Genomic DNA, 14,361 nt, shown 5'->3' on the forward strand with positions numbered 1-14,361 from the left:
TCCCAAATTTATCCTTCCATGAAGATTGCTGTTTTCTGTTCAGCAGGTGTTGTGTTCTGCAGTGATACACATTTCTGCATGTTTATTATGGCATTAGATCTGAATTGTAACTTTCTGGCTTTGTTTGTTTTTTTTAATGAAAAGCTGATGAAGTGACAAAAATCACCACCAAAAAAGAGATCAACTGTAAATGAGTTGCATATTTTAAAGAAAAATAATGAATTGCAGGGAAAACTTGAAGGACAAGACAGCATAAAAATCACCCCACTGGTGGGAGCTGGCCCTACCCTTGGGAGGGGGGCAACACTGAGCCATCAGTTGTGCACTGCTGGTGCTCCTCTGTCAGATACTGACAGAACATGGATTAGGGACAAGTCATGTGGCAGATGCCAGGGACTTGGCTGCTTAGCTGCCTGCTCCTGTTGTGCTCACAGCCACTCTCTAGGAAGCCCTGGTGGGACTCTGTGCTTGGGTAAGAGGCATTTTGCAACTTCATTTCCGAATCCTCTCTGACTGCCATGCAATGTCCTCAACACTCTTGGGGTACTTTCCCTGTTTTGCTTTGAGGTACGAGGAATTTCCTCACTTCCTCTGCTGCATCCCCTCACCACAGCTTTGGGGGTTTTTACATGGTCAGCAATGTGGTTTCCCCTCCTCAAGCCCAAGTCTGCCTCCAAAAACCCATCAGGATCACTGGGACTCTTAAAAACTAGAGTGTGGCCAGCAAAATTTATATTTAAGCTTGTGGCAGAGCATCAAAACCAAGAAGAAGTTGAGGGGAAAGCTTCAGGCATCCCTCAGGGCCATTTCCTTTGCTATACCTCATGGCCCTTTCCACATGGGCTGAAAAGCTGAACACATTCCTCCTTTGTTGAGCTCAAGCTCTGATGGGATTCTGGTGAGATTTTAAGCACCACCCAAGAGGCCCCTCCCAAGTGCAGTTGAAGAAGAGTTGACAGAGGTGCCAAAAGGTGTGAATTTAGGCAAAAAGTGGTGGCATGGCATATGTTGCTGGCCTCTGGTAGCAGGCTGGTGAGTAGGGTACAGCCTCTGTTCTTGCTTCTTTTTACTTTTTCAGGTTTGTGCTGTAGGGAATGTCCCTGGAGCCTGAGACTGGGATAATGAAGGAGAGTCTTGGCTTTCCAGAAGAATAATAACATTATCATAACAGTAAAAAACAGATGTAGTGCTTTGGGCTGCATTGCAGAACAAACCTGCAGATGTGGTGGCCTAGAGGCTTTGGACCCAGGAGGCATGAAAGCAAGAATCCTACAGCTTCTTTTAAAAAGAAAAAAATGAAGAAAAGATGGTGGGAAGTACAGAGGATAGAGGGGGAAAATAGAGATTTCATAGGTTTTAATGCCAACTGCTTGATCTTGTGTGGCCTGATTCATGAGCAATTCATGCCAGGTGTTGGCAGCAGCACTTCTGGATCCCACCAGCAGGAAAGTGGTGGCCTGGGAAAGCACATGCTAAATTTTGTAGTCAGCAAGCAGGAAGGAGTCAGAAATGTGCTATAATTTGTTTGAACCTAAAAATAGCACCTGCAAGATACTTTCAAAATGAGGCAAGTTCTAGCTTTTAAAACAGAGCTATGTGAATGTCAGGCTCATAGATCTTCCATACATGTAAAAAGAAATCCTTGCAGAAAAGGTAACATCTCTGCGTTATGCAGAAATGGTTACAGAAATTCTAGAACAAGCCTCTAAATGCCATCCTGTCATGCCAGCAGTCATTTAAGGTCCTTGTAGTGTGCCATGCTTATAAGCATTTTATGCCTTATGATAAAAATGGAAGTATCTACTGATTTGTTTATAATCTTCCATATAGCCCAAACACAAGCAGATCACTCTCAGCTTAATGACCAGGAAATGTCCCCTTTAATGCCCATGTTCATATTCACATTTACTCATCAGGAAAGAGGAAACAGTTGCCTGTGACAATCTCACTAATTAGGTCTTCAGCACACAACTGAGTTATCGTGGAGCTTTGGCAAGCACCGCGTGTCGTCTGAGCCATCGCGTGCCTCCCCTTCATTTGCAGGAAGGCATGGAAAAATGGATTGGCCTGAACTCCATGTGCATCCATGGGTTTCCCAATGATCTGGTTACTGTGTCTGAAGAAGCTGCTGCTCTTCCCCTAAGCCGCAGCAACTCACTGCCCTCTCTCTGTCTGCCAGATGAACTAGGGCTCATCTTAACCACATTCCTCCCTTGCAAGTACTCTTCCAAAATAAGATTGGTAATTTTGAACATAAAGTTATGTGCTCTCAGCATCCATAACAGGATCTTTTCCCTGTTAAGGCTGTGCAGGTTGAAATAATTTGATCTTCGGAGCCACGTTTCTGAGGAGAGCAAGGACCCCAGACCAGGCCTCTCTGGGACTGGGGCAGACACCCATTCCCAGACATGCTGTCTCATAGTAGTAACTCTCCTGGACTGTGATGTCTCCATCAAATCAAATCAAATTCATTGTTTTTCCTGAAACAGCTCATCCAGAGGGATAACAGAGGATGCCAGGAATGCAGCCTGAGGATTTGCCCGCACTGTGTGTGCCATTGCTCTGACCATTTTTCTTAACCAGAGACATCCTTTCTGGTTCTCCCATCACCCATGCAAAGTTCCCAGCAGAGCAGCAGTGTGTTTTTTATGGACAACAGCAAATTTGAAGGAACAAACCCAAGAGGAAGAGCAATGCCTGAAGCCAGCATAAAGCCTGAGCATATCGCAAGTAGGTAGCAGGATACATTGCTGTGGGACAAGCTTTTAAAAATTGGTAGTTTCCAGCAAAGTAAGAGAGGGCAGAGGAATGATTTTACCTCAGGAAGCCCATGGAAGCTCCCTGTAAATATGTCTTGGCATCAGGTAAATTGTTCCTTTATTTGTCCTCATAATGGTATGGTTTTTATTCCCCTTTTCCAATGTGCAAATCTTTCTTAAAATGAAGTGCAGTTCTCTGTGGAATTACTGCAAATGCAGGTGGCAGAAAATGAGAGCTTTTCATTAGCAGTCAATGTAGCCTTCATGCAAAAATTACTCTTATAGTTACTTTAACCCATGTAATTACACAACAAAGCTATTTAAATATCTCTCTACATAACAGTAGCTTTCTATTTCAAATCAGGTCAGTGTAAGAGCAACCCTGCCAATTTTAGAGATAATAGCTGTAATTAAGGTGTTTCTCATTATGGGTTCCGATTATAATGCAGCAGATGATTCTCTAATAGTCTTGTTGGCCACATTAATCGCAAATGTTTTCATTAATATTGACACTATTCTCTTGCCATACAAACAGAAAAGCAGATTAATCAAAATATTGTGTTGGTTTCCTATGCTCTAAGTCCTTCTTTGGGGCTGATGTTCGATTCTTAGCTTTCAGTAGGAACAAAAAGTGGTTTTCAGAAGACGTGCAGGCAGGTTCACCCATGTTGTTTAAAGAAGTTTTATGAGAATAAATGGAGAGAAGTTTTTTACTGAAGATAAAGCACTGACAAAGCCGAAATGCTACCCTTTGCAAACATTTCACTTGGTTCCAGTTTGGGTGTCCATGATGTGAGACTGATGGAGTGTGTTCAGACTGGGGAGTGAGGCAAGGTTGTATATTTCCATTCATTTTATTCGTGGAAAAAATTACACAAATCAAGGGATGAGCTGGCACATAAGCAACTAGCGATTGTGAGGCTTGCTCAGGAAATTTGGCATCCCTGTGGCAGACCTCCATGGTGATGGCTTGGGATGAACAAGCAGCTTGTTGAGGTTCAAATGGTGGGAGAAAAGACTGTGTCTTTATACCATAACTTCTAGTAAAACCATTGCAGTTAAAGGAGGGATGGATTTGAGTTAAAAACCCTGTAAATATTCATTTTTCATGGGTAACAGTTTTACACAGACAACTGAACCTGTCAGAGGCAGCTTCTCCTGAGCAAAGTTGTCATGGCAAGTCATCCAGAAAAAAAGATATGTCAAGTGCCAAAAATGAGAAGGGCTGAGATGAGCAGGGAACAGGAAGAGAGTGAAGGGCATGATCTCACAGCAAAGAGGAAGGCAAAGGAAGAGCTTTGTTTTGAAGGAGATTCACACATTGATTTCCCAATCCAGCAGTTAGCCAATTAAACAAACAAAGGAGAAAAAACAAACAAACAAAAAAAAACCCCAAACAGATTTGAGAGCACTTTGCATAGGGACCACTATGCTTGTGGCAGCTAAATATCTTTTGGAAGTATATCAATTAAGTGTGAGGATGTAAGTTAGTAAAAATTTGTTTCAGTAAATTTGCATACTATGAAGGAATAGAACACAGTGAAACCCTTAATTCCAGTTTTCCAGATAAAATTATAAAGGGAAAATACCTTAACAAACATTTTTCACTCATTTTTAGCATTTAAATGCTAGTTACCAAGATGCAGGCTCCTAAGCAATATGATAGTCAAAGAATTTTGTTGGCATAGGTTGTACTGATTGAACAACCCCAAACTTTCCTTGCGTATCTTCTATATATTTACAGCAAAGAAGGTGTGATGATGTATAAATGTTTCTGGTTTTGTAGGCAAGATGTTTTCATAAAATTAATGCAAAACTGGTATTTTTCTTTTCGTGTAAGCATTCAAATGTGAAAAAGTATCTCATGCTTTGGTATATAAGAGACTCTGCACTGCACATCATTAAAACACACTTCAAATTTGGAATTTGTCCAGTAGCTATGTTTCATCAAAATGTATTGCTTATCTATATATCTACAGAAGCTTAAAGGGATGGACTCACCCTGAGACCAAAGAGCCTTACAGTTCATTCATTATTGAAGTGATTTAAATAGTGATTTAAAAAAAAAAGCCTTAAATCTCTGCAAGCAAGGAACACATCTTCTCCGTGGGAAGTCTCAAAATGCCTGCCTCCTGCAATAACATTGATAATTGCCTTGCTGACCTTTGCAACGTGGGCTCAGATACCACTGCATCCCCTGACATTTTGTTTTGCTTATAGGGGACCTGCAGCCCACTTGGGCTGGAGCCCTGCTGGGGTATGGCTCTCCCCTGTGCTCCCTGCAAACAAGAGAGCACACATAGCTGTTCTCCTGCTCTGTAGTCACTGCTCTGGACAGAAAAAAATGTCTTCATGGGAATACAGAACTAAATTTAACAAACAAACAAGCAAAGAAAACAAAACATTAAAAATCCCATATCTCTTCTTCTCTTCTGACGGCTCTATATAAACTTTTCTTCATCTGTCCCCAATTACTTTTTGCCAATGTTTTGAAAATGCTCCTTGTAATGTCATTGAAGACCACACACCCATTTATCTCAAGCTAATAAACCCCCTTGTGTGAGCTTGCAGAGAGGAAGGCTTCAGCAAACAGTATTTAAAAAAAAATAATAAAATCACAGATTTGTACAAAAGAAGAAAATGCACTGTGACATTAACATTTCAAAGTGGTTGGGGTTAGGAGATATGAGAAGCATAAGGTTTCAATAAAGATGGAGGAAACCCTGTAAAATTGCTGACATAAGACCTGTGGTTGTATACGGTCTCTAAAATATTGATTTTAGATTAAAAGTTGTGGTTTTGGTGAGGTAGGGATGGATATTTTTTGATTTTTACTTTAATAAACGATTAAAGTTCTACTGATATCAGTATGCTTAAACGGAGGTGAAAAATGAACCTATCATTGAAAAATGCAAATAGCGTGAAGAGCATAAATCTACAGGTGGAAATGTATCTTGGGGGATGGTACAGAAAATGCAGCTGTGTCCAAAGTAATGGAAACTGTAGTTTAAGAAAATAACAGTAACAATGAGAACAATATAAAGGCTGAAAGAAGAGAGAGAAACAGAGGGCTGTACTAAAAGGCATAATTATCCAGGCTGGTAAGTCACACCCTGTTGGAGATACAATGAAAAGATGGTTGGCGATGGATGGATATTTATGCCACTTCTTCAGGGTGAAGATAAAGCATGTCTGATAAACAGCAGTGCAGGAGGTTTCTCTGCTGGCTTCCTATCTGCTGTCACACACTCCTGACCACAGCTCTTCCTTCTACAAGTAGCCATGAGTAAAAGTACATCCTTGATGGCTTGGGGGGGCTGCAGCTAAGGTGTTATTCCTTGCTTATAGGTTTTCTGAACCATTGCAAAGCTCTGTTTCTTCTGGTTGTGATTTGTGTTGCTGCCAGAGTGATAAAAAGCTGTTTTGGAGTTTAAAACCCTTGTTCTGTGCTGGGGTGAAACATTCACTTAGTATTTGTTTAGTCTGTGACCTTATCAGTGAAAACAGAAAGTGAGCAAATCCCAAGCTGTGTATGTTCCTGAGAGCTTTACTGAATCAGAATCTTAATCTCTGTGTTGACTGAATTAATTTCAATTTGAAATTAATCAGTTTCTGATTGATTTTTACAAAAATTAGTATAAAATTAATGTTTCACTGTATTACCTTGTGCCAAGAGCAAAACCAGAATGACACTTGCAGTATTAAATGTGGGTCTCTCATCTGCTGGAGAAGAAAATGCCAAAATGCACAGGAGTTTTGCCAACAACCTTTCATCTGCAGTTTTCTTGTTGGAAATGAGGAATTATTTGAGCATGATAGGAGGGGTGTGGCACACTCTGAAGATGCAGTCAAAGCCTTTGGAATATGGAAATATGTGGCAGAAATGCTGCTGTTGCTGTTAGGCTCCAGGATTACACTCAAGGCTCGGGAGTGATTTTAAGCTTTAAATTCAAAGAAGTTAACAACTATTTACCTATTTACTAACTTTTACAGATTAAAAAAAAAAAAAAAAAAAAAAGGAAAAAAGCATGTGCTTAAGCTCTTTGTTCTCATTAGACTTCTGTCCTTCCAGTTTTTCAGTTTATGGAAGTCTTGTACATTATTTCAGTTTGGGTTGAGAGAAAGACTTCTTCCAGAAGTTATGCGACTCCTTGGCTTCAGCTTGGAGGTGGTATTCCTGGGCTGTGTGTTTTCCCCATGAGAAGGATCTACCATATTTCACTTCCTGGCAGACTGAAACCCCACAGCTGGGAGGCACCACCAAACCTCTTGCCATTTGGTCTGTTTTATATGAACTGGCTCCTACATAAGGTCTGCCAGCCTGTGGCAGATGGCTTTCTGCACGTAACACATGAACTCCAAGCGTACTGAATTTCTGTCACTGCCACTCTTTATTTCTGCACAAATACACTGCCATCCATCCAATGTTTTGAAAGCACAAACAAAGCACGATGCTCACCAAACTAATGACTTCACACACAAGGTGGCCACCAGGAACACCTAGGAGCTGCATGCTGAGAGCACTGGTGGGACATTTTCCGGGAGATTCTTGTCCCCACCCAAGGGGATGGGGCAGGCCAGCATTTTGTGGGGGGAGAAGGAGAACAGCAACCCCTTTTCTGAGCTGCTGCTGTGCTTGTGGGCAGAGACATTGTTAAGGGGACCCAGCGGTGGTGGTGGTGGCAAGCAAACACCACAAAGGGAGTGTTGGAGCGGGGAGGCCCTCACTGGGCATCCCACTCTGCCACCTCTTCCTGCAGCCCCTTGCCAGCCTGGCAGCTCTGTGCCCCTGCTCCCCACCACTCACGTGGCACCACAGAAACACTTCTACAAGGAGCAGCAGGCAATTCTCACAAGGGAAACACAACCATAAGCACTGTCCCAGCTACGGGTTTATTTTAAGCCCAAGACACAAAGCCAGCTCAGATTTCTGAATTTTCCCATCCTTGTTGACATCGCAGTGGTTGAGCAGGATCTGGCGGAACTTGTCCAGGTCCACCCCACTAATGCTGGGCTGTGGGCAAAGGAAAAAAATGGTTCTGAAAGAGAAAACAGCTCTGGGTTTCCCCAGCCTTGTAAAATATCAGTGGCAGTTCAACCCACCCAAAGAGGAGTGACTGAATGGGACAGTTCCATGTCAGTTCATACCCAGTGGGAAAATGAACAGGGAATGGGGGGGGGGTGGGGACCCTGAAAAGCCAGAAGGGATTTGGTTAACAGTATGGGACTGTGAGCAACTGAAAGAAAATGTAACATGATTTTTGTGCTCAGTCAAGGCCATCAGTATGTGATCTGTATCAACAAAAGTCTGTAGAAAGGTATACAATAAAAATCATTACATTATTGGTCCTGTGCCTTTGTCTGGTTTCCTGTCAAGCCTGCTACATGAGAAGTAATGTTGCATTTCTGTTGGCAGGCTGCTATTTTACAGGCTAGTCATCAGCTTCAAACTACCTTTAGCAGATAAAATGAATGCTAAGTGTCATTTCTAGGCTACATTATCTCTGTGTGCTTTTAATGCTCTGAGGCTTCCCCTTCTTCCCACTTCCTCAGGAGATCAAATTCACACACTCAGTTTGCGGTGCCCAAGGGAGATGCAGATGAAGCCCCTGAGGGAAAGTGCAGCTTTCACTGCTTTGGACACACATGGGCAGAACACAGATCCAACCCATCCAGCCCATCTTCAGACTGTTCCTCATATGCATCCTGGCCATAACACACCCTTGCAGCCCTCAGCATGCAGCTGCAGTTTCTGCTCTCTGCTAAATGGATACGGGAGCAAAAGCATTCCTGTGTCAGGTCACACTGAGTGGAAACGTAACAGCTCAGGCCCAAAGGGAGCCAAAGCTCAGACTACATTTGCGTCAAAAGCTCTGTCTTGGACTGCATCTGATAACTCTGAGTAATGCAGTCCAGATGGGCTCTGCTGTCTGTAGGAAACAGGTGGCACGCTGAGCATGGTGCTCTTGATTAGAGGTAGAGCTCAAGTAATTTTGAAGTGAAGCCCTGTGATGAGCCAACAAACCATGAGGTCATCTGATGAGGATCATATCCCCAGTGAAAACAAAAGAAAGAATGTCTGATGATGAATCCATCTCAACACAGTTTGTGATGCTGAATAGACCTTTCTTGAATACAGTTGCTGAGTGAAGCTGTACTAATTTGTCAGGCAGAATTTCTGGGACAGGGTGAAATGTTCTACAGTGAAATGCTGTGACCATGACTTTCATTTCTGCCATTGATCTAAGTAAAATTTGACTCTGTGATCTCCCTAGCCTCTCTGTTTAGATAACTACCAAAATGAACACCTTCTTCTCAGAAATATAGGGTATTAAAAGATAGAAAGATCTACCTTGACCAGTTCCATCATGTCTTTGACAAACCCATCCACTTCTGGGCCTTCAAGTGCTCCTGTTTTACTCTGAAATATGGAAGAAACACAAAAATGCTCCAGTAAGTCAAAAAATACAATGTTTAATAGTTGGTAGGTTCACACAGTCACCCAGCTCTAAGATCTCTTCCTTTTCCCCTAATTGTCTCCTCTAATCAGATGGTAGCAACATCTCCCACTGCTTTGTGAGGCTTGCTGGTCAGCACCCTTAGCAAGCTGTGTGTCTGTCAGCAGCGTCACTGAACTGCTGTGAGGAGCTGGTGAGGCGGCTGTGTCCAAAACCCCTAAATAACTCTCTGTTCAGTACTGGAAGGGTTTTATTTTTCAAGGTGGTGCTGGGGCAGGTCCCAAACTGTCAGACATTGAACGACCTAAAGCCACCAGCCCCTCTACAGCCCTTGTGTCCCCTACAGATTGATGTGGCAGTGCTGGCCATCAAGATGGAGAAACTCAAAATGGATCCCTTACCACAATGTCTCTGAGCATTGCTCGCCTCTGTCCCCACCTTACCATGGGTCCTTCTGGCCCATGGGCTGGGGTACAGCTGCATCTCCTGAGTGACCCCCACAGCACCCACATAGAGGAAGAAGTCTCTGTGATTTATGTTACATCTGCGTCATTTAAAGACCATAAGGGAAAGGTTTCTGGGACTCACAACATCATAGTGTTCAAAGATCTTCTCAAAATCTCTCCTCCTTTCCTCTGTGCTGCAAGCCTGCATGCAGAGAGGATGAGAAAATAAAAAAAAAAAGATTGAATTTTGTGCTTGGGTTATCTTAGAGAGATGGGACTGATGCATCAAAAAATAGCACTACTTACATCCATTTTAAATTGAAGAAGGAAATTTTCCTGGAGTGACAGAATCCTGAAAGGAAAGATTTAAATTTTGATCTTTCATCTTTATCATCTGCACACTAACTATTACGAATTTTTCTGCTTTGTAAAGCAAAGAGATTTTAGATTATGAGCCTTTAAAAAAGAAAGTTGCCCATGGAGTTCTTTAGGGAGGCTGTTATGGGAACACATGCCTCCCCCCCTGTCTAATGGGGAATGGTGGGCACCCTTTGGCTCCCTGCCAATGAGTTTCTTATCACTATTTCTTCTCCCAGGGCACTTCTGGTGGTCCATCTCAGCAGAGGTGGTCAGCCTCTGAAGTGAGAACTACCAGACAACGATGCTTCAGAACTGGATTGTGTTGCTTTAAAGGGAAGAGTAATTTATTTCTCTCTGTTAGAGGGAGAATTGGTGGTTGTAAAAGTGAAGGGCAAAGTAATACTGGCCTGAGCACCAAGACAGACCAAATTCCTCTCCTTTCCCCTCCTCCTTCCCAAAGCCCCTCATGACATTGATAAAAGCTTTTCTCTCCCCAGACTCCAAGGGCTTTAGAGCTTGTGACACAGAGCACGCTGAGCACATGGGGGGCTTGAGGGGTGAAAGTGTTTTCAAAGCAGAGGGGGTGGCCTCAGTTTCACTGGGTAGTGGTGCAGTAAGGAACAGTAAGAGGAAAACACAGCAGCAATGCCCTTTATTCCCCATTCTGCCTCTATTTCTCTCTGAAAATATCCAGTGGCCAAAGTGAACCACCCCATGCACTTCAATTATTTGTGCTGGCATTCATTGTGATCCCAAGCAGAAAGAAAAAATGGGAAATCAGTGTCTGTCTCCTCTCATTCCCTGAACCAATGTTTTAAGACTGTACCTGCACATTTAACATCCTATCTAGTGATTTCATATGCAGACAGAGGCACATTCTATTGGCATGCAGTAGTGAAAATCATAAAAGCCTCTGAGCTATCAAGACAGAAAAGAAACAAAGGCCAGTGACTGAGTCCCCAGCTTCTTTCACAAATGTCTTCACCTTCTCCCCAAATCTTTTCTTTCCACCATCAGCAAACTCCTTTGTAGTGGCACTTTTATTCCTCAAACAAGCAGCAAAACCTCTTTGCAGTCTCTGCTGTGCATGCTGGTATGAAATAAATGCACATCTGTGACCCTGATGAAGGGGATTGCCAGTGTTCTGGAGAAACAGTGCCACTGGCTGCTTCATCACCTCTTGAAGAGCATCATGGACTATGCCAGAGAGTGCTGGTGATTCTCAAATTGGTCCTGGCATTGCTCAGTGTCATGGGCTCTAGTTTCTCAGACTATTGTGGTAGAGAGCTTGCATTAGAGACTTGGGATACCTATATCAGAGTGTTGGATTAATTTTGAAAGGAGGTAGCATTCAAATGCACATCCCCACAGGGAGATCAACAATCTGCTATTAGGAGCTGAAAAACCCCATCAATATTATGAAAGCTTACCTTGCTAGGTCATTCAGGTCCAGCCGTCCATCTTTGTTTTTGTCAAAGATTTTCATCTTAAAAAATCAAGAAGACAAGGATAAAATAGATAAGGCATGAGGAGGGCACACATCCAAAAAACCCAATATGCATTTTGCTCTGCCCTTTGCCCTCACCTCTGCATTCCTAGGGTGCTTTGTATGAAATCCAGGCAGGATGGCATCTTTTTCTAGCACCAAGTGCAAGGCTGGCACAAGAGCACAGAAAAACTCTCCTGCTTTCTGACAGCAAAAACCCAAGCAATCAAATACCAGCACCACTTCCTTCCCACCTTACATGGGGATAAAGACAGGTCTCCAGCAAACACCTTAAAAACTAAATATTGGCCCCTGAAAAAAAATGCTGAAAAAGGAGAGGGGACTTCTAACACTTCCAGGTTTTCTTCATCTTTATCTTTGTTGCTGTGGCTACCAAGTGGCTGAGGTGCAAATGCCACCTTCTGACAGACACTCAGGTTAAGGTTTTACACTGCTAAAGCCAGCAGGCTTTGGTGAGCTTAAAACCTGATGTTGGAAAGCATGAAGACTGAGAAGAAGATTCAGGCTGCCAGCATCAAGAAATCAACCTGTGCAAATACAAAAGTCAACCTTTCCTTCATATTATCTTTTCCTTAATACGATCTTCTCACTGAGTCACCACCAGATTTTGTTCACTTATTTATTTATTTATCATGGTGCTGTGCTTTTCTGCAAGGCACAAATAAAATTCTGTTCCAGGGAAAAACAGAGAGGTGTTTACTGCTAGAAGAAGTCATGGCTCCAGAAAAAAAATGTATTCCACGTTGTAGGGAGTAAAAAGATTAATATTTTACTAAGATGGATTGCTATTCTTTAACAAATACTCAGTAATGGAATAGGCTTTACTCTTACATTCATGAATCTTGTTTAATTATTCAATGGTTCTCAGTAACCAGGTCACTACAAATCTTTGGTGTAATTAATTGCACACTTGCTGGAGAATGCCTGTACCAGTCTCCATCTCATGAGGCTTAGAGGGAGAGGACCATCCTTTAAGACACAGTCTGACCCTGCAAGAGCTCTAGAGAGAGCTAGGGGAAGATCCTGAAACCTTCCCAACAGTGAAACTGGGGCAGAACCCAAAATATTCTAAGATTCTGTGATTCTGTGTGCATGAGGATAGGTATCACCTGGGGAGCTGCCATTTCTCAGGGAGCTGGGGCATGAATTCTGTGCCTGTTTCTTTAGAGCTGCCTCATCCTGCCTCTTGCTGGGAGGGCAGGCATTTACACTGAGGACAGTGAGCATATGGTAACCTTTATTGTACTGCCTTTAGATAAGATTCTGCAACAGGACTTCATTCCATGAATTATTCTGTGTGATTTACACTGCTGAGGTTTGGATAGGATTTTTGAGGAGCACTTTTTATTGGCTCACTTTTCCTGCCACGGAAAGACAGCATAACATTCCTATGAATGCTTGAAGGCTCATATTGAGATCTTTGGAGAAGTCATATCCTGAGAGCCACATGGATGCTAAGTGTCACAAGGAAAGCCACTTTCCTTTTCAATGGCCTCTGCCAAGCATGGCATGAGGCTTTCCAGTACTGCTGTTCAGATCAGGGCAGCTCTGCCTGAAAGCATGGCCATGTCTTCTCTTCATGCAAAGATAAAATGTTCTTACCAAACTTCACTAGAACTTACTACATTTAGTACTCTTTGAACTTCGACCAGATTCTCCTACACACTTCTGGATTCCTGAAAATGCTTTTTATTTCTTATCATTCTCTGCACATCTCAGAATTTACTCCTGAGACTAAGAACCAGCGTTTCATCCCAGACTACACATTCAAACAGAGCCTCAGATTAGGTTTTCCATCTGGTGACTCAGAAAAGAAAACACATCAAGCTTTTGGGAGAAATTGAGCTCTGTGACCACAGGGTCCTCATGTCTGTACAAGCTCGCTGATAAATGCCTATAAAGGCTGACTGTGATGGCAGTTTCTGGCACCAGGACAGACCTGGTGGTTACCAATCCAAGAGGCAGACATAAGCCCAAGTTTCATTTCACATAGACCTGTCTGAGACAAGCCACTAGTTTCTTTTTCAGTGAAACATCTCAAGTCTCATCTGCTTTTCCACACAATAAATAAACAAGCACTCTAACAGAGCTATTCTTGTGTTGGGACTTTGGGTGTCCTACATGCTTCTTTGTGGGTGCAGTATGTTTTCATGGTTTCAATGGTCAAAAATAGCCATGAGATGCTGAAGAGCCTTGTAAATGAAACAGAGATTAATGAAACAGGCTAGATTACAGGTGATGGTTTAGGTGTGAAAAATCTTTCTGCTTAATTTTCAGTTTTCTGAGCTGGTGTCCATTTCTGAACCCTTTACAATATTACAGCAGTACCCATACCCCATTAAACCACTTTTAACTGTAGAGATAAATACAGTCCTAAGTGAAAGGCTTGATGAAAACCAGTATCCTCAGCAAATTTTCTTTGTTTGCACCCTATCTTTGAGTTTAACATTAAACTTCCAGTGGCTGGCTATGTCTTCTTATAGCTAACCAGCTCCCCTCTCTGACCTCCTTTGTTTAGCTCTGCTTTTGCAATAGCAAGAGAGAGTCTATGTGCTTTCAATATGTTTGCCTTTTTCTACAATGATTATCCTAAATAAAATTTTCAAACTCATGCAATGTTTTGATTGTCCATACAAGTCAACAGAGGGAAACTAAAAGCTCAGAAAGCTAGGCTGTGCTAATTTTTGTCTAGTGACTGCCACATGAAAGATGAAAAGCATGGAGGGAAAATGGAATAATGTTTACTGAATTAGTTCAGGTACCACAGCTAATAAGATAGACCTAATCCTATTATCTGGACAACTGGAGCTCACGTATACTCACTACTTGGC

The 14,361-nt window shown here is 42.4% G+C and overlaps 1 protein-coding gene across 1 annotated transcript in view; it reads right to left on the reverse strand.

Annotated features, from left to right (window-relative positions):
- Positions 1-7,551: 7,551 nt before the first annotated feature.
- The window catches only part of SCGN (secretagogin, EF-hand calcium binding protein), a 31,788-nt gene continuing 24,978 nt past the window's right edge, over positions 7,552-14,361 (reverse strand). The window contains exons 7-11 of the mRNA XM_030445675.1: positions 11,454-11,509; positions 9,970-10,015; positions 9,806-9,865; positions 9,112-9,180; positions 7,552-7,773 (exon numbers count right to left, since the gene is read on the reverse strand). Coding sequence (XP_030301535.1) covers positions 7,645-7,773; positions 9,112-9,180; positions 9,806-9,865; positions 9,970-10,015; positions 11,454-11,509 — 360 coding nt within the window. The 3' untranslated portion in view covers positions 7,552-7,644. The remainder of the gene's footprint in view (positions 7,774-9,111; positions 9,181-9,805; positions 9,866-9,969; positions 10,016-11,453; positions 11,510-14,361) is intronic.

Source organism: Calypte anna, chromosome 2 (genome assembly GCF_003957555.1).
Source record: "Calypte anna isolate BGI_N300 chromosome 2, bCalAnn1_v1.p, whole genome shotgun sequence".
NCBI classification, from domain to species: domain Eukaryota; kingdom Metazoa; phylum Chordata; class Aves; order Apodiformes; family Trochilidae; genus Calypte; species Calypte anna.